The 24,597-nt window shown below is 38.5% G+C and overlaps 1 protein-coding gene across 1 annotated transcript; it reads left to right on the top strand.

The window, feature by feature from the left end:
• Window positions 1-6,864: 6,864 nt before the first annotated feature.
• krt1-c5 (keratin, type 1, gene c5) lies at window positions 6,865-24,390 on the top strand. Its single transcript, XM_087849324.1, has 11 exons — window positions 6,865-6,910; window positions 8,662-8,731; window positions 9,038-9,223; window positions 10,093-10,481; window positions 10,693-10,775; window positions 12,170-12,326; window positions 14,688-14,852; window positions 15,759-15,884; window positions 17,326-17,543; window positions 20,886-20,917; window positions 22,428-24,390. Exons 4-11 carry the CDS (start codon window positions 10,101-10,103, stop codon window positions 22,541-22,543), a joined length of 1,278 nt encoding a protein of 425 aa, XP_087705450.1. The 5' UTR covers window positions 6,865-6,910; window positions 8,662-8,731; window positions 9,038-9,223; window positions 10,093-10,100; the 3' UTR covers window positions 22,544-24,390.
• Window positions 24,391-24,597: the final 207 nt, after the last annotated feature.

Genomic DNA, 24,597 nt, shown 5'->3' with positions numbered 1-24,597 from the left:
GTCTCTCTCCATGCCAAGCATCCCCGAACGCTAAAGTCGACCCATTTTTGTCATGCTGTCATGCGTCCGCCTCTGTGATTGGCAGCCTCAAGTGGTTGCAGATGAAAGCGGGCCCCCCATGCTAATGAATAGGCCCCTGATTGCAGAGCTGCTCGCTCGCTGAATTACAGCGTCGGCCGCCTAATGAGCAGATACACTGCAGTGCCCCTTGTCTCCACGTATTCACATTTCTCTCCTTCACGCTGATGAGCGCTCCCCTGCGCAACAGTCAACAAAACCTCTGTGGAAGATTGCAACATGAGCCATCTTCATCAGCACCCTCCTCCTCCTCTAGTTTTTTTTTTCAGACTGCCATATGCTGGCGGGGTCTTAGAATTTTTTTTGTGTGTGTTATTTTTCCTGCTTCACTAGATTATATTATTTGATTGCACTCAAGATGTTATACAAAGTAACTGAAAGGCTGATGAACATGATAATAGCTCAGTTCAGTTTAAATAAAGAAGCTAGATGTTTTGTGTTTTTTCTTACTTCAGTGGTCTACAGTCAAATGCATTACAAATAAATGTAGTCAAACTTTGCTAATTTTACAAGAAACTAAAAATGATGCTTAAAATTGTTGGTTGGCTCTGATTTCATGACATGCACCTAAGTCAGTGAGTCAGTTCTTAATTGAAACCAGAAAAAACTCAAATACATTTTGACCACTGAAATTTGGCCAAAAAACTGCCAGCATAAGGCCAGGTAATTTTCATTTGATCATTCTTCCTTAACTATTTATTCAATTTCAATAAAACTGCATTTTCAAATTTCAACATTTATCTCTACTTTTGACCTTTTGACCTCCTCTTTGACCCTGGATCTGACTGGGAAGTTCCATGGGGGGTTTTTAAGCATGTTAAAAATATCCCACTAATAATAGTTCTCATTGAATGTACAAAACCTGAACCAATGAAATTGTACAATTAGTGGCCACTTCATTAGGTACAGTAGTAGTACCTAATACCACAGTAATATGTCTCTTTTAGTGCTGTTCAACCGTTCGCTACAGCAAATAGGACCTGCTGAAGTTCAAACTGAACATCAGAATGGGGATCAAAGGTTATTTAATTTAATTTGAACGTGGGATGATTGTTTGTGCAAGGTGGGCAGGTCTGAGTATTTCAGAGTGTGCTGATTAACTGGGATTTTCCTGCACACTCATCTCTAGGTTTTGCAAATAATGGTCTGACAAAGAGAAAATATCCCATGAGTAGAAGTTCTTTGGGGGAAAATGATGCCAGAGGAGAGAGTGGAAAGGCCTGGCTGCTTTAAACTGATAGGAAGGCACAGTAACTCAAATAACCACTGGTTACATCCACGGTATGCAGAAGAGCATAAACAACACATCAAACCCTGAGGCAGATGGGCTGCAGCAGCAGCAAAAAAAACCATACCTAGATCCACTCTTGTCTGCCAAGTACAGAAAACTGAGGCTGCAATATAGTTGCACCAAAACTGAACAATACAAGAAAATCATTGCCTGATCAAATCAGTCTCACTTTCTGCAGTGACATCGTAAGGTCAGTTTTGGCATAAACAATATGAAAGCATAGTATCAGTGGTTCAGGATGCTGGTGGTTTTTCATGCCACACTTTAGGTCTTTTAGTATCAACTAAGCTTGTTTAAATGATTTCCTGACCACGCCTATACCTTTGTAATTAGTGTACCCACTTCTGATGGCTGCTTCCAGCAGGATAACGCATCATCTCACAAAGCCCGAATCATCTAAAACTGGTTTCTCATGTCACTGAGTTAATTGTACTCAACCACCAGAGTCAAACTCAATCGAGTAGAGCACCTTTGGTATGTGGTGGAATGGGAAATTCATATACACCCAACCAAATGCAGCAGCTGTGTGAGGAATCTTTCCAGCACTCTCTTGAATCTGTGGCATGAAGAACTAATGCAGTTGAAGGGAACAGGGGGTCCAACATTGTACTAGTAAAGTGTCCCTAACGAAGTTCCCGCTGAGTAAACCAATACTTGGTTGTGGAGACATCCGTGTGCACACATGAAACAGAGTGATGAAACTAACACATCTATTCAGTAATGTTCTGGGTAAAACTGAAACTGACATTTCTCCATGTCAGAGCATCCAAACTTGACAAAACCTCTTGATGTAGCCTGGCAGATCAGGCTCTAAACAAATTCAGTACAGTTTTGTTCAGCTGTCTTTTGATTTACTGCTATTTGCTAAGCCTTGTGTATCAGTTTGTAAAAACATGGAAGAAAAATGTACCCAAAGCTTTATTAGGGTCTTCTTCGCTTCTTTGAACCCTTCTCCTTAGTTACACATAAATGCAGATTCTCTGCTTAAGTTGTTCAGTCATATATCCCTAATATCTTTATTAATGTTTTTTTCTGTTCTTCCTGTACTTAATCGTGTAATTATTAACTCAATCCCAGAAGAAGGACATTTTTTCCCAGTCATAGTTACTACGAGCAAAGAATCTTTTTTTCTGATGTCCCTTATTCTGGAAGACAATTATTTTTTCCCACAGAAAGTCTTCTGTGACTCACAGTTGATGCCTATCTACAGCTTGGAGCAGCACAAGACTCTCCCAGTTAAAACATCAGCTAAGCATATTAAAAGATCATTCTGGTGTATTTCAATCCTTCTCCACCATTCAGATCAGGGGTACTGAGGAGCTGCAAGACAGGGCATCACAGCTTTGAGCTTTCATTATGTTCTTGATTCTTACATGAAGCATTTTTAAAACCTTTGTTTTTAATTTTGACTCAGTATAAGTTCAATTCCTTACTTGCAAACATCTTACAAGACTCTTGACTATGCTGACATAATAAAATCAGACTGTATCAACTGCGAATTTAATGTAAATGATGATTCCCAGTGTTCACATCTTACATGATAGGAATCTCCAGGTCCACCACGTCCCAAAGGTGACCAGATTGAGATGTGCTGGAAGGAAACATAAGAAGACAGATACACTGTGGTCATAAAGAGCTGGACATAACAGCAACAACACTCAACTAGGCTGGACAGTTTAAATGATGCTCAATAGGTACCAAGAGGCTCAAAGAGTTCCAAGTAAATACCTCCTCCACGAATGCTTCCACACCTCTCACATGCTTTCATTTTGTTAACGCTGAGCGACTATCTGGATGTTACAGCAAACGCTAGACTCTCCAGAACATGTGTTTTTCCAATCGTCTATTGTCCAATTTTGTTAAGCCCCAGTGAATAGCTTCAGTTTCCTGTTATTAGCTGACAAGAGTGGCACATACTGTGATTTTCTGCTGCTGCAGCCGATCTGCTTCAAGGTTTGTTTTGAGATGCTGTTCTTCATGTCTCTTTTGTAACAAGTGGTTATTCAATTTAATGTTTCCTTCTACAACTGGAAGATTGACTGGTGATTGACGGATTTGTGTCAACTAGCCTTTGCCATGCTAAAATGTAGCCTTTCTTACATTTTAGCATAACAAGCTTCAAATTAAGTTTTTATTATATTAAGATAAGATAAGATAAGACTTTATTGATCCCACAACGGGGAAATTTTTGCGTCACCTCAGCTCAGGTACAGATATCAGAAGGAAATACAAAAATACAATAAGTACAATCAATGAAAAAAAAGTAAGATAATACACTATATACAATGGTAGCATACACAGTATAATACACTATATACAATGGTAGCATACACAGTATGTGATTATGGATATGGTTGGAAACATAGAAGACATAAACTATATAGCTTGATATAGCTATTGTACCACTACTATTCCTGTTTATAGACATGTACACACACACATGTACACACTAAATATACATATGTATAGATATACATACATATATACCTGCACATGTCCATACACATGGAAGGTCCATTATGCATGAATTTGAAATTGAAAACTGTCATATTGACAGTTTACTTTATTTATATAGCACTTATCATGTTTAAACTTTCCTTTTAAGCTAATGTTAGCTTAAGCAGCTAATCAGCTATAATTGAGAAGATACTTCATCATGTGATTTTTTATGTATTTATTTGTTTTCAGTTATGCATTACGTTAGGTTTTTTGTTATTTTTTTAATATAATAACAGTTTATATTCTTATTATTTTATTATCAGTTTTGTCAATAACGTTACAAGGAAAACAGGTTTGGTAGCTACTCCGCTGCTAGCTACATTTATTGCAAATTTTTAGTTGTAAACTTATTGATACTGCTCAGCCTTAGCATAGTTGGGTGTTATCAAAAGTGTTTCAGAGTGTCTAAGAGCCCCAATATCTTTTAAATATTGAAACTTATGATCACCTTTTAGATTAGATTTGCTTTTATTACCTGTAACCAGGGCTGCTCAATTAGGGCGAAAAAAAAAATAAAAGAAAGGAAAAACTATGCAATTTCTTTTCTCAATTATCTTATTTCATAATTGTTGGAAACCATAATTATAACTGATTTAAAATTTGAAAACATTTTATAGGCCTTTCTAGAACCTAGATCTGGTTATAGCCTTCTCTTTCTTTCTTTTCTTTTCTCATCTTTTGCAGTCCTCCAGCTGTCAGCCAAACAGCAATGACTTTGCTAATTTCCTCCCAAAAAACAGGTGTTTATTTGCAGAGGCCTCCCTTGTAAATGTAATGTCATCAACCATCAACAATTTCATCTTTTTTTATTCTAAGTCTCTAAATTTGTACCTCAAAAGTGGATTATTTGAGGCTTCAGAGCTTGACCACGTCGACAAACAGCATGATGGTTAACACTACATGAGTGAGCATTTTTAGGTGAAATGTCCTTTCTTTAGGAAAACTGGACCACAGTGAATTTACTTTATGGCTTAGAGTGTTTTGTTTAAATATAGATACTGCACAGCCCTACCATTTAACCCTGGCTATAAAAGCACTGCACAACTGTATTTGGTATCGTGTTTCCAAACAAAGTCAAAACAAAGAAAAAGGAATTTATTTGACTCTGGATTTTGGGCCTTTGCATAGTGCGCTGTAGAAAGTCATAGAAATAAACAAAGAACCTTTTTTTGTGTGTGTAAACGATAACTCTTACAGTAGCACATGAGAGCAGGGGCCCTGACGAAAGGCAAGGAAATAGCTGAAACTTATGATTCACTTCACCCAGGCTGACGGCCAACCACGCACCATGCAAAAATAAACATAGGACTCCACAGCAGGTTCCCAGATAGTGTTTACTTTGGGGAAATGACAACTGGTTTTGAAACATCACTGCACTTAAGTTTGATTTATAAGAAGCTGGAGCAGATTCTGAATCAATCTCCTGAGACTGATATGACTAGGTACTGCATGTCATATAAAGACAGTGGCACTAAAGCACACCTGAAGGCTGAGAATGCTGTTGAATTACTACATTTCACCCTCTCAGATGGATACTAGCTTAAATCAAATGATTCTGTATATCATGTAGCTTCCTCCATTTCCACAGGTTCCACAGACACATTCAGAAATTTCAAATTCTCCTATAATTCAGTCCTGGACAAATATTAAATACATAAAGTAAAGAAGAAGTCACTTTAGTGTATTACAATAAAGATCTAAATGTTTTTAATCTCTGCACAACCGTTTCCATGTCAGTTATGTGGCGTATGGCTGCTAATGATGGCTGTTTAAAAGTTGTTAGAGCAGTGATTCCCCAAGTGTGGTCTGTCGGCCCCTTGTGGGCGATGAAGGTACTGCACTTTAAAATTACAGATTATTGTTTTAATGGAGATTCCCAAATAAGTGAATTGATAAAAACACAAAGAAGAAAGTGCTTCATTTTCAGCTCGGGGGTGATCAGAGAAAGGTTTTGTTGGGTACCATGAAGTTTTCAGACTTTAAAATGGGCCACAGTGACCAGTGGGCTTAATGCTGTCTCCTCCCCTTTAACAAAAAAACCCAAACTTGACTAAAGTACACCCAGTACACTTATTTGTGTGTCTTGTAGTAGTACACTTAAAGGTTTGATCATATAAAGTCTATCACCAGTTAGAATAATTGATCATTCTCATGGTAATGGCCTGATAACGATATAGGAAAGACAACGTGAAAAAGTCATATTTGTTTCGTATCCAGTTTGAGCTTCTGCCATACTGGAAGAGATGCCTGCTAAGGCTAAAGTTGTCCTTATTCCAGGCCATGGGATATCAAAAGCATGAGGACAACATGTGCAATCACTTTATACATTATTTATAGGTTATATTGGCTGTAGTCTAATTTAAAGTCTGCAAGTTAAGAACCAGCATAACCATGTATAATATCTACAAAACTTAAAAAGAGGTTATACACACACAATAATATTATATTGAAGCACAGTACGTATCACTCCGCGAGGCTCCGCCTACGATAGCCGTAATGTTCCGACAATCCATCCAGCAGTGCAGCTTCTAGCTTAGCAAAGTCGTACTGAAACATTTGACAGATTTTCGAGCGCCGTGTACATAAAATCGTTTCGAGGTCAGTAAACACAACCAGAATTCATACATAAGGCACACGGGATTATAAGGGGCACTGTCGATTTTCAGAAAAATCAAAGGATTGATTTTAAGTGTGCCATATTTTCCAAACAACACGGTAATAACGACGGCCCGCTAGCATGCTCTACCAAAAATAGTGCTTTGTTGTGTATCTGACGGACGAAAGCTAAACCAGTTCCACACCACTGAAGTTGCAGCATTTTTACAAACCAGTTCAGGTTCATCGTTTCATTCAACGATCCACTTTCGCTCTTCTCATTCTGCATCACCGCCATGATTTTTCCGCCATATGCGTATGAAAACAAAGGCACTGCGCATGCGCGTTTTACCCATATTCTATCGCGATATTTCATTTTTCTATCGTTGCCCAACATTATACCGGTATTACCGTGAAGGGTATGATATGGCCCAGCCCTACTCTCAGGTAGGCCTTCTTGGAATTTTGCTAGTTAGTCTTGAAGGCCTCTTGAAGAAGAAGCTTTTTTTATGTCGACTGCCTTTTGTTCCGTTTTCTGTAAAGCTGATCCTACACTGCTTCAGGGATGTTGCGTTCTGGGCTCTGGGGACGCAGATCTATGACTGACAGTATTGCCACCAGCACAGCTTTTACTGCGTTAGTAGCGTGTTTGGGAAAAACAAAAGTATGCCGATCAGATTATTCATAATTCCATTAAATTTGACAAGATCCTCCAACACCACTGTCTGAAATACAGACCCAACCCATGACAGAGGCTAGCTCATATTTTACAGATGGCTTTAGACACTCTCCTGACCTGGACTGGACCTATGTCAGGGATTTGCTGTATTTCTCCCAATATTTCTCAAGGAAAGGACTTTTAGATGCTTTTCATCTGCTGTAGATAGTGTTTTTGAAGCCTACAACCTCCATTTGTCATATTTACTTAATTTTTCAAGGAGACATTGAACATGCTGAGATATCCTTAGAATACTTAAAGTTATCCTCAAGTTGTCTGCTGTGTGTAGACACATCACTGGTTCATCTCTTGAGTTATAGGTTCCCGTTTTGTGCTTGAATGATTTATAAATCATTTCTAAGTAACTTAAACATAATTCCCCTGAAAATGGTCAGATACAAATACTGGACTGAAAAATGAGTGAACAAGCAGCCTTTTAGAAAGCCTAGAGAACCTAGAGGAGCTCAAGACCGCTTTAAAAAAATTACAAGAACGTCTGGGTCATAAAGAAATCAGGAGTAGCTCAAGGGTTTTGCACTTTATTGGCATATAAATCTTTTTTTTCTATATAACGTTTCATTTTCATACCATGTCTTTTTATAATTCAAGTAACTTGTGTCTGAAAATTTGAGCTTTAAAAATACTTAAGTTCTCTGCTGTAGTATGTGTTTTAAGCCACATGATGTCGCTGTATCCTTGCTATGTCTTGCTTTTTGTGCTTGTGAGAATCAGTTTTATGGCTTTTCCCCTTTGACTAAGGAACAAAGATCCCACACATACATGAGAAAAATGTAACGAATATCAACACAAGTGTATTTGTACAACATGTATGCATCAAGTTGTATTACATTATAATGTAGTGACACAGTAATACAGACACACTTGTCCTGCAGTTAAGACTGCATTCAGTTTAAGTTAATTATCCATTAGTTTGATTCATTCTGGGCCAAGTTGGACAGCTTTAAGTCATTAATGTTACTGTGCCTGCAGCCTGTAGAAACAGACAGGTGATAGGTGACTTTTACAGTTAGCTTAGAAACAGCACAAAAGAAAGTTTCCACCGTGAGCTGTCCCAGAATGTAGCTGGCCAATGCAGACGAGCGCTGGGCGGGGATGGCTGCAGTGAGATGTAATTCATACAGCACTAAATCAGGTCACTGTCACTGAGAGATCTGATCTTCTTGGCATGATAAAGCCCAAAGAAATCAAAAGTCATACATGTTTTCAACAGGGATTATATGCGCTAAGATGGAAATAGAGGGCTGAGAGACAATTCACCCTTATAAAATGGTGCCTGTGCGTGTTGATGTGGGTGTGTGTGTCTGTGAGTGTGTAAATATAAGCCAGGTTTCCAGTTCATCCACAACTACGCCCTGCATTTCTTTGTGTATTTCTCAGGGGTCTTCACTTTCTTTTCATTCTTTCTCTTCATTGTTCCCGTTTCCTCTCGTTTCTTCCCATCCTGGCTGGCCGTCCTCAGGTGAAGCCTTCTCACATCACTCTAAAGCCATTGTGTCTGCTCTCAATACAACCACTGTGGAAAGAGACAGGTCAGATTCGAGTCTGAGGAAGGTATTGTGAGGACAAATATAGCAGTAAAGGCCAAATTTTCTGCTGGGCAGGACTGGTTTGTTTTTTATGTAACAATATTGAGTGAATACAACTTTTTTCCCCCAACAACCTATTACAGTTGTTCTATTTTGAACGATTTTTCTGCCATATCCATCTTAGATATACTTATATTACCTGAAAAAAGCAGGTTAAACTATAAACTATACTGACAGTAGCAGTACAGTTTTTCCTCAAATGAAAGGACACATTGATTTAAACTCATGCGCACCTCTGTATTTTTTCAGTCCTCCACAAGGTGTCATATTGCATCCTCTCCTTTGTTGTTGTGGGTTTGGTTACATGACTGGCTCCTCCCCAGCCAGGACAGCTGATCCTTTACAGCCAGACTCACCTGTGAAAGCTGCTCCAGCAACAACAATCACTCTCACCATCAGCGACGAGAAGAGACCAACTGAACAACTGATCTCCAGGTAAATACTGTTTTTGTCCTTTTCCTCTGTTTCTCTTCATCAAATTACGGTTCAGGGTAGCTGAATAGGGAACAAATTTTCTGGATGATGTAAAGCTCTCAGGGACTTGAAATTTACTAGAACCTCATTGCCGTTCTTCTTAAATAACTCTGTGATGAGGAAAGAGTGATGATGCTTGGTATCCAGCACTTGTATTTCAAACACAGTGTTTCTTTAGTAGATCAGAAACATGATTGGTAATATTTCCTGCTTGAATGTTCAACAGAAACCTGGAAAAGGGAGACAGAAAAGATGATAAAATATGCTACAGGGTGATCCAAGTGACTTTTTAAGTTTTTCAGGATCTCAAGAAAATCATTTATTGTTACATTTTTGGCAATCGTTTAGTAGAAAGTCATAAAACTCAGAGTTGTTTCAGATCTATCAAATCCAACAAGACAAATCAAATGGCTGATCTTGCTGGATTAATCATGTGACTTTAAGAACCAATAGATGTGCACTGTCTGTTTTCCTAACCAGTGTTGTCTATTCTGAAGTACTTTCTGTTTTTTCCTTTTGGGTGATTTTGAGAACAAAATAAGACAGAAGTGGCCATGACAGCCTGTTCATGTATCAATCTACTAATATTTTTATTTTATTTTCTTGATGGGAAATCATCTCAAAAGGAAACTAGTTATAGTCTCGTAAATAGTGACTCCATTCTTTGAACAATGCCTAATGACATACTACCTTAAGATATGACAGGGTGCCTTGACTTTTAGCCCTTTCAGAGTTTTCTGGTGTATGATAGGCATAAAAAGACCTCTAGGTGTGTTTTTGTCTTCCTTATTGATCCTTATTGACCCAAATGTATCTAACTATCTGTTTAGTGGACACCATGGCCTCTGCTCTCTCTGTGCGCTCAGTGCGGCAGCCCTCCTTCTCCAACATCTCTGTGAGGGGCAGTGGACGCAGCATCCGCTCCAAACCCTCTGTCTCCAATCTTTCCTCGATCGCCACTATGTCACGCTCCCTCTCTCTGGGCAATGGCCTCAACGTGCTGGGCTCCAGCCTCTCCATCAACGGCCTCAGCATCAGCGAGAAGGAGACCATGCAGGGCCTGAACGACAGGCTGGCCAACTACCTGGACAAGGTGCGGTCGCTGGAGAAATCCAATGCTGAGCTGGAAGTGAAGATCAAGCAGCTTATGGTGGACAGAGCTCCAAAAGGGTACGACATTGAGGGGATGATGGCACAGGCCCATGCCATTGGACAGGAGGTCAGTGTCTAGTGCTTTAGACTATACAATTCATTTTAAGACTTCCTGTCTTGAGAAAAAAAAAATATTTGTGCGTGATGTCCTGTCATGAATTCTCTAATTTGAAGTACAGTTTTGGTGGAAGAACTCAGCTTAACACATTAATATTTAACTAGACACATTAAAACCACACGTAATTTTAACTTGCTATGCATTGTGTTTTTTCACTTAGGTGAGAAGGAAGACACTGGAGAATGCCCGCATAATGCTGGAGATTGATAATGCCAAGCTGGCGGCTGATGACTTCAGGGTTAAGTGAGTGTCACACTGCAGTCTTTTCCCTGGCTGTGAGTGTTCACATGGGAGCGTCAGACTGCAAAACAGTATGAATAAATGACCTTTCTGTCAGGGGCCGAAATAAATGCCTTATTCCCACGGTGGGTGCTCCAGTACCAAACAATGGCAACATCAGTTAGAGGGGAATATGATAGATGGTGCAGGTCATAAAGAGAATCATCCCCTTATGGAGATTCTACAGTTGGCAAGGTGAAGCTAAAGGTGACAGAGTCAGGAAATACCTGCTGCTGGTGTTTTTCACAGTGTGTTGATAGTATGTTTTGTGGTCTAATGTGAGGGAGTAATACGTCAGCTGACAGTGATTCATGGTATTTACAGCAAAGTGAGTGTGGACCTTAATAACACAGAGCTTTGCTGGAGTTTGCATGCGATTTTTCACATTTGTGCATCCATTCCTGAGTGGCCTCAGTGCCAAATTCACAGAAGAGTTACTAATTAGCTCCAGCTGCCCTTATCAGGTGCCTGTTAATCAAAGTGTCAACACCCCTAACACCAGTATCCACACGAAAGAGTTAACAGGCTGCAAATCTGCTATTTAATGTTGTAAAGTTGGATATTTTAATGTAGAAGTTCATGGGAACTGATTTTCTTTAAGAGCTAGTTGCCTCCTGAGGTACTTGAGGAAAAATGAAAATAGCATGGAAGTGTCACTTCTGCTACTTGTTCAAAAGTCTTTTTTTTTATGCAGAAGCAGGAATATTTTTGATCTATAGGTACAGAAAGATTGTATTAAATAATCTGCAGTATTTTCAGATCTCATGAAAATGAGTATTTTTCAATAATGTACACAAAAGGTACAAACCTGGCCTAAAATTGCACATGTTTACTGATGACCTCCTTTTCTCTTAACATGAACTTGTGGGAATTTACAGGGAATCGTGTTGGGATATTTTCCACATGTACAGACAGCAGGAAGTAGCCACTTCAGACACATTGACACAACTAGAAATGCTCTATGCACCATAGGTAACGTGGTTACTTGGATATAGTGTACAGGAAGAGCTGGCAGGTTAAAAGTAATTTCTGTGATTACTTTCTGCATTTACCCCCATTTCCTCAAGAAATTTTAGCTTTTCCCAGAACGTTGTGGGTAATGTATGTGTGCATTCTTATTGATTTGCCTGGCTGACGTGCCACAAAATTGTGGTACATATTTCTATATATGAAATCTCTTCAACACAACACATGGGTCTTTTGGAAATAAAGTCACAGCTGTTATTCTGTTGATTGCTCATATCCAACCTGACTACATCAGATATTTCTGTTCTCAGGTGCAGAGCTACAGAACATGTGTGAAAGTTCATTTATTTGATTTAATCTTGTCTTTAATGCTGTTTTTTTTTTTAATGCAGATGGGAGGCAGAGGCCACCTTGTGCCAGTCAGTGGAGAGGGACTGTCAGGCTCTGAGGAGAGCAAAGTCAGACCACGACCAGATCATCGCCACTCTCCGAGGAGACCTGGACAGCCTGAAGGAGGAGCTCTACTTCCTCAAGAAGAATCACCAGGAGGTGAGACTGCTGCCAAAACGAAGGTTACGTGAGATTAAACAGTGTTTACGTATCCATCATTATAATCTTCTTCACAAGACACAAGTTCATATAAACTAGTTCTCTGCCAGGTCAGTTTGTGTTTTCTCCCACAAGGTTTAAACAGTGTTCGGTGTCTGAAATACGATAATATAAGTACAGGGACACACCCTTCATCTTTGTAACCAGACTGCTTCAAGATAACGAGGTAACTCCAATGTACACAAAGCAGGAGTGTTTGAGCCCAGTCATCGCAACAGTCTGTGTGTGTTTAGGCAGTCAGGTGTGGTGTCCAGGATGTAGACTGAATTTTACACAGAGGGAATTTTTTATTTTGTCTTAAAAATGTATAAAATTTGACTGACTGTAATAGTGTTATCATACATACACATCTAATTTTTCTTAAATCGAGAATTAGAAAAAAAACAAAATTCATAATTGTTGCAGCAAGTAAGAACTACAAAACCCAAGGGGTGTTGATGCAGCTACCATATAAACGTCGCAGAAATTAATTTGTAGCAAAGGTGAAGTAGATGAAGCCTTCTGACACACAACCTGTGGTTGCACTCTTTTAGGCAGCTACAGTGATCACTCATTTAAACTTTAATTATCTTGTGAGCTTTATGAACAATACAGTAATAACTTTTAATTCACAGTGGGATTCTTTCTTTAAAAAACCTTATTATATTTGGCTCGTCCTCTGAAGATTATCACTTGGTGCTGGCTTTTTCTTGACGCTTCATATGTTGTGAATAAAAACTTTACAACTACTGTAAAGATTTAAAGGAAGTGAAAAATGGTAGCGTAAAATAGTTATTGAAGAGCTGTGAAGTTTCTGTGATATGAAAGCTGAGCTGATTTTGTGGGATTACTCCTGCACATGTAGCTGATGTTATTATGGGTGTCAAGGTAGGAAGGCGAGAATTAAAATTCCAGAACAACTTTATTGCACAGCTCTTAACTAAACAAAAAGCAGCAGGTCAGGTGCTGAAAGTACAACTCATCTGGGGAAATGCACGAAGAAGGACACAGCCATGAGAGAGAATGTGATAAAGGGCAAGGGATGAATGAGACAACACGTATATATGCAGAGGATAACGAGGAACAAGCAACAGGTGCGAGAACAGCTGTAACTAATTACAGGTGACAGGCAAATAGAACTGAATACAAGACAAACCACCGAAATGAAACAGGAAGAAACAGAACACGGAAAGAGAAACTCAGACATGACACAAAGACAGAAAGATAAACAAACACCGAAACAAGACTGACTTCACAAGAAGTCACTTAGCAAAACTAAGACCTGAGAATACAAATACTAAACTAAAGCTAGTCTAGTTTAGAAACTTAAACAGAACTAAATACACAACAGACCACTAAAATGAAACAGGAAGAAACAGAAAGCTAGTTTAAGTTTCTTGAATTCACTTGAAATCAAGAAATGAGTACAGCTGCTTTTCTTTCCAAGCTCCTTAGACTCCGATGACCTGGATGACTGAGAACCTTCACAGACATAAACTAAAGCTACTTAATGATGGAGATGGGGTGTAGTTTTTGCAGTGCTGTGCACCACTTTAACAGCTTTTAGGAGTTCACTGCTGAATAGCATCTGCAGCACCAGGTTTACACTAAACTCGCACAGCTGTAAAGCTAATTAGAGTACATTAGAGTTTTAAACGACTCTAACCTACATCTCCTGTAACAATAGGTTAACTCACTTAAAACAAACAGCCAATTAGGCAACATGGATGATGTTAAAGCAGGTTTACCAGCTCTCACACTGATGGCATTTCACCTTCAGTCTCACGCTGCTGAAACAGTCTCACGCCAATTAAAAGGAAGCCTCAAAGCCCCTCCTTTATTAAAACAAACAAACAAAACAAGCAGACTCAACAGGTTTTTTCCAGCTGAACATCAGACCTTTTTCTAAATTTCAGCTCTGGTCCCCGAACATCTCAGTTTACAAGCTTAATCCACCAGAGGCATTCAAATGACTAAATGCAAACAAACAAATGTCAACGATGTTAATGGTTTTCTTTTAATATAGCACCTCTTTTAGCACACAACTTCTTTTTTTTTGCTCAATGTCTGTATCAAAAGGCAGTACTAAGTGTACTAAAACCACTTGAAGCTGGAGTTGGTGGATTAATAGGTGGAGAAGAAAAGTTTAAGTTAAACAAAAATCTCAAAAAACAAGTACAGCACATGTTGTCTTGTCAGTTTGCTTTGCTAAGTAAAGCATACAAGTTGAGTCAAATGTGAGGACCCACTGTGGCTTTTTGCATCAAAATATTTCTGTTATAACCATGATTTTCCCTCCATTCCTTCTTTAAATGTCTGCAGGAAATGAACTCCCTGAAGGCCCGTCTGGACAATGAGCAGGTGAACGTGGAGGTGGATGCGGCTCAAAGTCCTGATCTTGGGGCCATCTTGGCTGAACTCAGGGTCCAATATGAGGGCATTGTTCGCAAGAACAAGGAGGAGGCCGAGTCTTGGTACCTGAAGAAGGTGTGTAACTGCACAAACCAGCTCTTGCTCTTCTGTCTTTTCCCCACAGTAAATAAATATGTAGGACTGCTTTCTTTCATCTCTGCAATATTGTAAACATTATAATTTATCCAGTTGCAGAGTGAACCTAACAAACTAGATGCATTGGTTACAGCTAGTCGGGACTATTGTCATTCCTTTTTATCAGCATGTCCTAAAAACTCCCTGAAAAGCTGTCAGTTGGTCCAAATGAGTAGAGAAAGAGAGCGAGCGAGGGATCATATTTGTCCCTTGTTTGTTCACTGGCTTCCTGTTAAGCTCATCGTTTAATTTAAAATCCTCCTTCTTGCATAGAAAGTCTTGAAGGGTCAGTCCACATAACATCTTAAAGACCTTAATGCATTATATTATCCCATCAGAGCGCTTCACTCTCAGACTGCAGGCCTACGAGTTTCTCAAAATAGAACTGGAAGCAAAGCCTTCAGCTACCAGAACCACCGCCCTAACTTGGTTCAATGATATACCAATTAGGCTTCAAACTTTCACTTTTGGCTTATAGTTAGCGCTGCATCAGGTTGACCTGAAACATTGCTTAGTTAACCAGCTTAGGCTGCTAGAAAGTAATCAAGTACTTCACCTCTTGTTACTCATCAAGCATTTTATGCTACTACATTAATTTTCTTTTCCCTTCCCTTCTCTATCATCACCAAACCAGTTTTAGCAGATAACTGCTCCGCCCTGATCTTGGTTCTGGTTTCTTCCTGTTAAAGCACATTCGTCCTCCTCAATGTCTCAAGTCATAAGGGATTGCCTGATTTTGGGGGTTCTCTACCTAATGTTGTCGGGTCTTTACTTTACAGTATGAAGCACTTTGAGATGAGTGCTGTGTTGAATTGTTTTGAATATTATGTTTTTATGTGTTTACAGTTAGAGGCAGTACAGTCGGAGGTCAAAGAAAGCAACGAGGCTTTGCGTTGTGCCCAAAGTGAGCTCAGTGAGAGGCGGCGTTTCCTTCAGGCTCTAGAAGTTGAGCTTGAGAGCGTTCGTAAACAGGTACAGTACAGTTTGTTCATATACATTTGAATGACTACTTATCTTCTTCAGCGGTGAGGTTTCCGTGAGACGGAGACATTAGAAACCCTGTATGAGGGCACATGAATGACTGGTCCTCACCTCACATCCTCCCCCGCACACTTGTAGAGACTAGCTATAGGTAACAGCTGCCTTCTTTTTGTCAGTTAAGAGCTGCTGCTGTATAGATACAATGTACACAGCAGGTTAATAATGCTTCCACAATCAATCAGTCTGACAAGACACAAAAACCTGGTGTTTTGTCTCCACTTCCTGTGAACTCAGAAATAATCTACAGCATGCAGACATGTTCACTGGAGGCAAATGAAGCTTTCAGATATTTGCTCAGCCTGATCACACAGTAATGAATGCAGACGTATTATAGTGCTGACAGGAAAACTTCTTAATAGGTAAAATTACAAAGCAGCAATCTTTTGACTGATTGTCTGACAGTGGTGACACTCTTTATGGTCCGTGTGAACAGTGAGTTAATATGGAGGCTTTAACATTTTATCCTCCCTGTGTTTACCTTCATCCTCAAAGTTTCTACTGTTACATGAAGACCATACAGCCCGTTAGAGCAGGAGGATCAGACTATAAATTTACAACTTAATATTTTTTTTAGCCATTCCCAAAAATAAGACTGCTATACTACTTTTTGAAATGTGAAAAGCTTTAACAAAGCCAAACCTTTAACACAGCTTTGATCCTTCTTTAAGTTTTAATTGATTCATTTTAGTCTCCTAAAGATTTACTTCCTGGTGCTGAGCATCCTTTACAGTAACGGCTTCATTTCGGCTTCTTATAGCCAGTGCCTCATTTTAGCTGTTTGCATTACTGATGAGATTTAGCAGTTAAAGATTTAAAGAAAGTCTGAAAATCAAGGATAACGTGTCACTGTGTACACAATCGATGACGATTTAAATGCCATTAAGAGCAACAAAAAAAATGTTCATGCAGTTTTAAATATTTGAACGGCTGTTTTGTTATTTTGTTATTTGTGATTGCGCTGTAATTAATTCCCCAAAAGGCAAATCTATTCTACTTTCACCCTAAGCCAGCACCCTAATTATTGATGCTTCATCTTTAGCACACAGACATTAGAGCATTAATTAATTAACTTTAATAAAAAAAAATGTCAGAGTGGGCAGTACCATCTTAAGTAAGCAAAGGATGACATTTTGGACAACTAACTCAAAATTTGATAATTGTTCCCAAAGAAATGATGTGTTTTTAACCATGCATGCTCAGACTGTTATCTGTGCTTCTCAGGATAAAGCTGTTCCTTAAACGCAGTTCTTGATAACATATAGCGAAGGAGGCGACCTGTCTGAATATTCAAGCCAGCTTTAGCAATTATGTAACACAGACGAGAATATGTTATCTGTTGTGGCTATTCAGCATCAGTACGCTGTGTTTACAGGTTAGCGTGTTAGAGGGAAACCTTGGAGAATCGGGACACAAGTACTCTGTGGACATGGACCGTCTTCAGGCCATTCTGACACAGCTGGAGGATGAGCTGTCTCAGCTGCGTTTGGACATGCAGCGCAACAAGACTGACTACGAACAGCTACTACGCATCAAGCAGAACCTGGAGATGGAGATCGCCACCTACAGGAGGCTGCTGGAAGGAGAGGATGTGTAAGCAAGTAGAAAAACAAATCTAAGCCTAAGGGATGCACAGTCCCAAAATAACAAGTCACAGGACCAGTTCAAAATGCATTTTTTTTTAACTTGAATATTAAATCAAATCGAATCAAATCACTTTTATTGTCACATCACATGTGCAGGTACACTGGTACAGTACATGTGAGTGAAATTATTGTGTGCGAGCTTCACAAGCAACAGAGGTGTGCAAAAGTACAATAAGATAAGAACAAGCAAATATAAGAATGGCTAAATCTGAGAATTATATGAATAAATATATGTACAATATGAGATTGTATGCATGTTTCTGAATGTGTATACTAAATACTAGGGGTGCAACGATACACAAAATTCACGGTTCGGTTCGGTTCGATACTTTGGTGTCACGGTTCGATATTTTTTCGATACAAAAAAAATGTTCATGCCTTTTTATTAATTTGTCATTTATTAAATTTTCACGGCACATTCTGCACCACATCTCTGTGCGTTCATCATTTGTTTGAAGCCAGCTCACCTCCTGCAACCACTTTTCCGAGAATACGTGCTTCTTTTGTGGTTCGGACTCCTGACATTTCTTTGGAGGTGGAAGAACATCACAGTAATTGCTTAAAGGAGCTTCTTCGACATCTTTAAGAGTTCTAAACAAATGTCTGTCCTCCTCCTGAAAATCTTATGTACGCAAACACGCGTTGCAACTTCTTATCTTGTGCGCGTTTTTTATTTTGACAGCGAATGCGCACCTGCGGACCACTTATGTGTAGACCTGGTTATTTAGCTCGTCATATTGCAGCCACAGAAATTCTTTTGTCCATGAAACCATAAAGCTGCACTTTCTTTTTTCCTTATAGTCTGATTTGTCATAACTTTTCCGTTTTGTGGTAAGCTTTTCTTTGGCTGTCACTTCTTCACGCTGACCTGTCTTATTTGGCTCAGCAGAACTAAAATATATATCCTGCTGCTTTTACACACGCACTTACATAACGCTCAGCGATTCTCTGCGCGATCAACCTCTCACATGTTTAAGCTGCGGGAGATTTCACTTGTCATGTTTGCATAGTAAGCTAACGATTGATAAGACGATGTCAGAGGAATTGGTGCGCAAATTATCATCACTCACCAATCAGTACTGTCGCTCTCTATACACAGTTCACGCGATTGCAAAGTGAAAGCAAAAAACAAGCGCAAATTCAAACGCGATTTCAATATGTCACATATTGACAGTGGCCGATGCCAATGACATAATTACCCAGCTACATTTCCGAAAGAATGCAAAAGCATTGACATATAGTTTTCCTTCCTACGATAGGCCGACGGGCAGGGCAGAGATAGATTTTGGTAGCCCGACTGGAAAAAAGCCCCAGGACGTCGGGCTAGCGATTTTGCGAGCCCTGTATCTGATTGAGGAATCACTCATCTTTGGAAAAGAGAGTTTATTATGGAGAAATGTCTCTTTCCAAAATAAAAGCTATACTATACGCTTCTTCTGGGCTATATTCTCAGCAGCATATTAAACATATCAGGTCCCCATAAGGAGAATCATGTGCTAACAGCTGTCTAAATGACTCGGGTAAAGTTTGTAGCATGCCTGCTTGTTTTTGTCTGCTTCCACTTGTCTTTGCACTAGGATGATGTCGGAGTAAATGTGCAGTCATATTGGTTGTGTTCCCACTAGTGCTGTCAGCGTTAATCTGAAATGACATTAACGTCACAACACGGCAAATCTCCGTTAACGAGCTACCGCGGATCGCCTCATGAGTGGGGCTGGAAGACGTCAACACATTAACGAGCTAACTGCGCTAACACACTAGTTCCCACCAATTGAGCATTGCTTGCACATCCAACATACTGTTTTACTTTTGTCCATGATGCGCTTACCTTCAGGGTCATACATCACATGAAAACCAAAATAGTTCCAAACGCCAGATCTGAATGAGGGTGGGGGAGGTTCAATTTGCCATGTTGCAACTAGCCTAGCTTCTGTCTCGCTAGCTTGCCCTGTGCTCAGTGAATCTGTGTTCGACTACTCCGCCTAGGCTGCACTGTCGAGCGCAGATCCACTGAGCGCTCAACACAGATAGCATCGTCAGAAGGAAAGTTGATAAAATAAATTAAAAATGTTGTATCGTTCGATACATATGCGTACCGAACCGAAAGCACTGTATCGAACGGTTCGATATCGATACGAGTATCGTTGCACCCCTACTAAATACGTATGTCTATGTGTGTGTATATATATGTGTGTGTGTGTGTGTGTGCGTGTGTGTGTGTGTATACATATTTTACAAATTAAATAGAGTAAAAATAAAATAAATATATAAACTGACTCTTGTAGTTATTCATACTTTCTACAAGAAGGAGGCATTTGTACATTTATTAGTCTTCGAATTAAAGGACTTGTTCTCCATTTTGGGACATATGTGCATTCTTTTTAGCAGAAATAAGATTATTTTGTCTGTCCAGTAAATTTAACCACAGTTTGCTTTAGATGAGCATAGATTAGAAACAGGGTTCGCATTTACACGGAAAAATCAGCCTACCAGGAATCTCAAGTTTATTAACACCTTATATTTTATTTGGTTATTTACTTTTGCACATACGTTTGTATAGACTAAACTTTGGACAGAGTTAAAATTAAGCTACCCAGAAGCAACTGTAGCATCATATTCAGTTCACTATTATTGTTCATATGAGGGTTATTATAGCTTTGTGCTTTCTAATTAGTATTTTTATTTCATATTTGACTTTTTTTAAACTAGTTACTTTTTAGTTAGTTTTCAGAGTTGATTTACTTATTTTCAGTTTAGTTTTTCAGAATTTGAAAATCTTTAGTTTTTGTTTAGTTGTTATTAGTTTCATATTTTGTTTTAGTCTTTTTAATTACTGTATGGAGGACATATCTCTGAGACCACGTTTAGAAAAATCAGTGCAGGTAATATAATAAAAACACATAACTTTGTAAAAGCAACTGACCGATGGTCAAACTCTCAATAAAAATGTGCATCAATGCCTCATCAAACAAGGTGTAATAACATTTTTACTACACTAACTAAGCATAATTGTTTCAGTTAGTTAAAACATTTTTAATCATTAACTAAAATGTTTTTACTTTTAGTTTTAATAAACAAGCTTAATGACCTTACATGGTTTGAATATTAGTGACAAAGTGTAATAAATGATGCCCAAAACTACAGTGAAAAAAAGAATAGATATAAAATACAATAAATAATTAGACAAAAGAAAACATGAGAACAAAGTGTTTTTCCCCACAATGCAGAGCTGTATTTGCCTGAACCTGCTTTCTGCTTTGCCTTCACTGATTATAATTTTGTCCTACAGGGTGAAAGAAACTCCCCCTCCACCTCTTAAAAGTAAGTTCAGATTATTAAATTTAACAAATCTGTTGCAAATCTGAGCGTGTCATCTGTAAGTTTAGGTTGGATAATGCTAGTCTGGGAGAAGCACTTGAAATCCAACAAGTTTTCCGAGCCAGAGTTGACATGCTTTAAAACTGCTGAATTTGAACCAGAGATATAAAGGCTGTCGATGGTTTGTGTTAAATTCTTTCATAACAGAAGTTATTTGCTAGTAGAGCAAAAGAAACAGTTATAAATACAATATTGTGGGTATCATACTACAGGCGGATGGCACCAATAAGTTATTAGAAGTACCTTAATCTTACACTTATGGTTTTTATAATTATAGTTTTTGCATTCAGAAGTGTGTTAAGGTCTGCTTGGGTCAGGAGGATGTCACTTGTCACGAGACAGTGATCGTGACACTCGTTGCAGATGTCCACTTGTCAGCCGTTTAATACAACGCACCAACTAAAAATGTGATCTCTAGAGAACTTTACAAGAGAATAGAATAGATATTTATCCAAGGTGTCTGCTGCTGTCTGTGCTCCAAACATTTGAGAATTTATGCAACTTGGGACAGAGTGACATAAAGTCAAGGCTCGATGCAGATGTCGGTGTTTCTGAAAATGTTTTGTGACTCAATGCGGCACACTGTCACACTACAATCCACCAATCGCAATGCATTTTAAGGCCAACTTAACTGTATATTATTGCTTGCAGAGGTGAGACGTCTTGTCACTATTATTACATTTTTTTAAATTCAGTCTGCTTGGAGTCCCTTTGAGCAACACACTCTTATTTGGTAAAATTTTAGTAAAGCTTTGCTTGAACAAATAATTAGAGTTCGGAGCTTCGTTTTCACCTCATTGGTGATGAAATGTACATCACTCAAATGCAACCAATGTAAAAAGGAAGGCATACTCACCAGCAGTTTCTGCAGCGTATCCTCAAGCAGGCATGATCGAGGCCACAGAATCTATTTTTACACACTTGAATACAAGTGTTCCTCGAAACTTTGGTGCGCTCTGGGCAAAAAAAGTTTGAAAACCATTGTTGAATGGTATCCAGTGTCATACCAGACACCAGAATTCATCACTACTGCAAAAGGGTCCTATGTTTCAGTACAGGCTTCTATAGGAAGTCAGTATAAAAAGAACTTGAGTGCTGTTGTCCTTTATGTCTGTTACAGTCTGCTCTTGTAAAGCTGGGTAATTTTAGTCATCTTAAATTCTTCCAGTAGGCCAACAATGCAGGAAAATCTGATCCTTTCCTTTTGCTATTCAGACTCTTTTGTGAACATGTGTTCACTCGATACTCACACGGGATAACAAAAAATCAAAATAGCACATGACTCGCTCGGGGAAAGTAGGAATCCCTTTTCTCGGGGTCAGTGTGGCTTCGTAGCCTCAATATAAACTTCTTAGGTGAGCATAGCACTGTTGTTACACTGTTAATGACACTTTCTGTGGCTTTAGATTAGCAGCATTAGTGTGACTAACCCTTGTTCGCTCCTGTGTTACAGAAGACCCCGATGTAAGGACTAGGAAGATTGTGAAAGTCGTCACTCAAACAATGATCAATGGCAAAGTAGTCAATGAGTCCAGCGAGGTGGAGGAGATCGAGGACCGCAAAAAATGAACCAAAGTGCATCAGTACGGAAGCAATGTTTCATAAAGCATTAGCTGACTGTGGATCAAATTATTGTTTTCTTTATTTTCTTTATTTAATCACAGCTAATATTAGCCCTGTCAGGTTTAAATAATGGCTCCAGCTGTGACCATACACCTGTATTTTGGAGATATATAAAAAGATCTTCTTTCCTATATAATAGTCTTACATAAAAAGTTTATACACATCATTTAAAATGACTTTTTTGTTCCCACGATTGCAAAGAATATGAAAAAAGAAGCAAAAATGGCATATTCTTCTACCGTAGGGTTAGGGTTGTGGTGATCAGCAGTGATGAGTAAGACATCACAAGGTCACTGTTATTGTCAGTGTATTGGAACAAGGCTGACCAGATTCTTCTTCTTCAATACTAAAATAATAATTGCTTCCACACTTTTGAGGGTTACAGTCAGTTTAGAAAATGATGCACTGTGATGGTCTTTGTTGTGCTTTTCGGTCTTTAATTCAAATCCATGAAGTTTAATTTTCTTAAAATGTCTTTGAAAAGGTCAACCCATTTTTAATGCAACTTCTCGTCACTATTTTCTAAAATAAAATGGAATTACTGATATATCCTAGTTCTGCAGCATGAAAGATTTTCACATATTTTTAGAAATTATTAATTAAGACCCAGTTATGTAAATAATATCCATAAAATGTTCTTTTTCCAGTATCATCACAGGTGGCAAAAGTATTCTTTATGCAAATAGAAGTACAGAGAAACCTGTGTTTAAAAAGTACTCCGGTAAAAGCTGAAATACTCAAAAGTGAAAAATACAGGCTCTGAGATGTACTAAAAGTACTTATAGAGGATATTTCTACCAGTTAGCTTTTTGTGCAAAGCTAACTGCAGCTTGTAATAATAATAATAATAATAATAACAATAATAACAATAAAAGTATAAAATTATGTTAGTATGTGAGACTACAAACAAAATTCCAATCTGTATTCCAATTCTAATGAATGTAGCCAGCTTGAATCTGTTATGTAGGACACATCATCATCTGCCTAAAATCAAATTTGCTACACTGGATATAACCCAATTTGACCACGAACACAATAGTCACTGGGCACTGGTCCAACACACTGCCTCACTGTAAATCCATCAGCGTAACTCTCTGAAAAATCTCTGAATTAGTTAGTTTACCTCAGTGTGTTTTGCAGGATGTTTCAAAATTTATCAGAACACATCATAAACGGACCCACTGTTTGATTAAAAAATGATAGTATAAAACATGATAGTAACAGTTTACAGTTTTCAAATATCACTGAGCAGTCCTTACCTTTAAATATAACCCCTCTTCTTCCTCTTCTGTCCTGTCTTTCTTACGTCGTTCTCCATCTCTGGGCAGCTTTAGCTAACACACACACTGCCCGCAAACAGTTTGTGTTGATATTTGTTGAGCTGTTAGAAAAGTTTCTTTTGGAATTATCTGCCACAGCATGTTATTCCCGTTATGCTGTCATAGATGACTTTGCTCAAATTGCATTAAAATGAAACATCCAGGAAAAAACATGATCATGTATTTTTGTGGTTTCCAATATTTTAAAGGTTTAATATATGTGAAAAGTAAAAATGAAAGTATTTCCTAAACTTTAAACCCTTTCTTTTGATCATCACTGGAGGCTAAATGTGATTAAATATTTGTCTTAACTGTGCCAATACTGTCATTCATAAAGTGACTGTACCAACTCTGTTATTGTGTGATAGTTTCACTGTGAAAAACTACTGAAAGTATTGTTATGTACTTTTAATATCCAAATAAACATTTTAACCAAAGCGGCTTTACAGTGCCAATAAAACTCAGTGATTAAAATGTGTTTTGTGTTCCGGGTTTGTTTCAAACAGAAACCTTGACTGATACTCAGAGAACAAAAACGAAATGTGATTCTGCACCTACAGAGCAGAAACTACCAAACCTGAATCCAGCAGTGTCGGGTAACAGCCTTTGTGTGTGTGTTTCTGTGAGTTTGTGTTCACATTAAAGTGAAAATTTACAAAAAGATGGCAGAGCAAGCTCCTG

Source organism: Neolamprologus brichardi, chromosome 12 (genome assembly GCF_056152115.1).
Source record: "Neolamprologus brichardi isolate AB-2024 chromosome 12, ASM5615211v1, whole genome shotgun sequence".
Classification (NCBI taxonomy): Eukaryota; Metazoa; Chordata; class Actinopteri; order Cichliformes; family Cichlidae; genus Neolamprologus; species Neolamprologus brichardi.
Note: the sequence above shows the minus strand (reverse complement) of the source record. Positions and strands in the feature narration are given on the sequence as shown.

Excerpts from the sequence above, each read along its gene's own strand:
- krt1-c5 (XM_087849324.1), top strand. The coding sequence starts at position 10,101 with ATGGCCTCTGCTCTCTCTGTGCGCTCAGTGCGGCAGCCCTCCTTCTCC. Across the intron at positions 10,482-10,692 it reads CCCATGCCATTGGACAGGAG|GTGAGAAGGAAGACACTGGA; the intron begins GTCAGTGTCTAG and ends TTTTTCACTTAG. Across the intron at positions 15,885-17,325 it reads TTGAGAGCGTTCGTAAACAG|GTTAGCGTGTTAGAGGGAAA; the intron begins GTACAGTACAGT and ends CTGTGTTTACAG.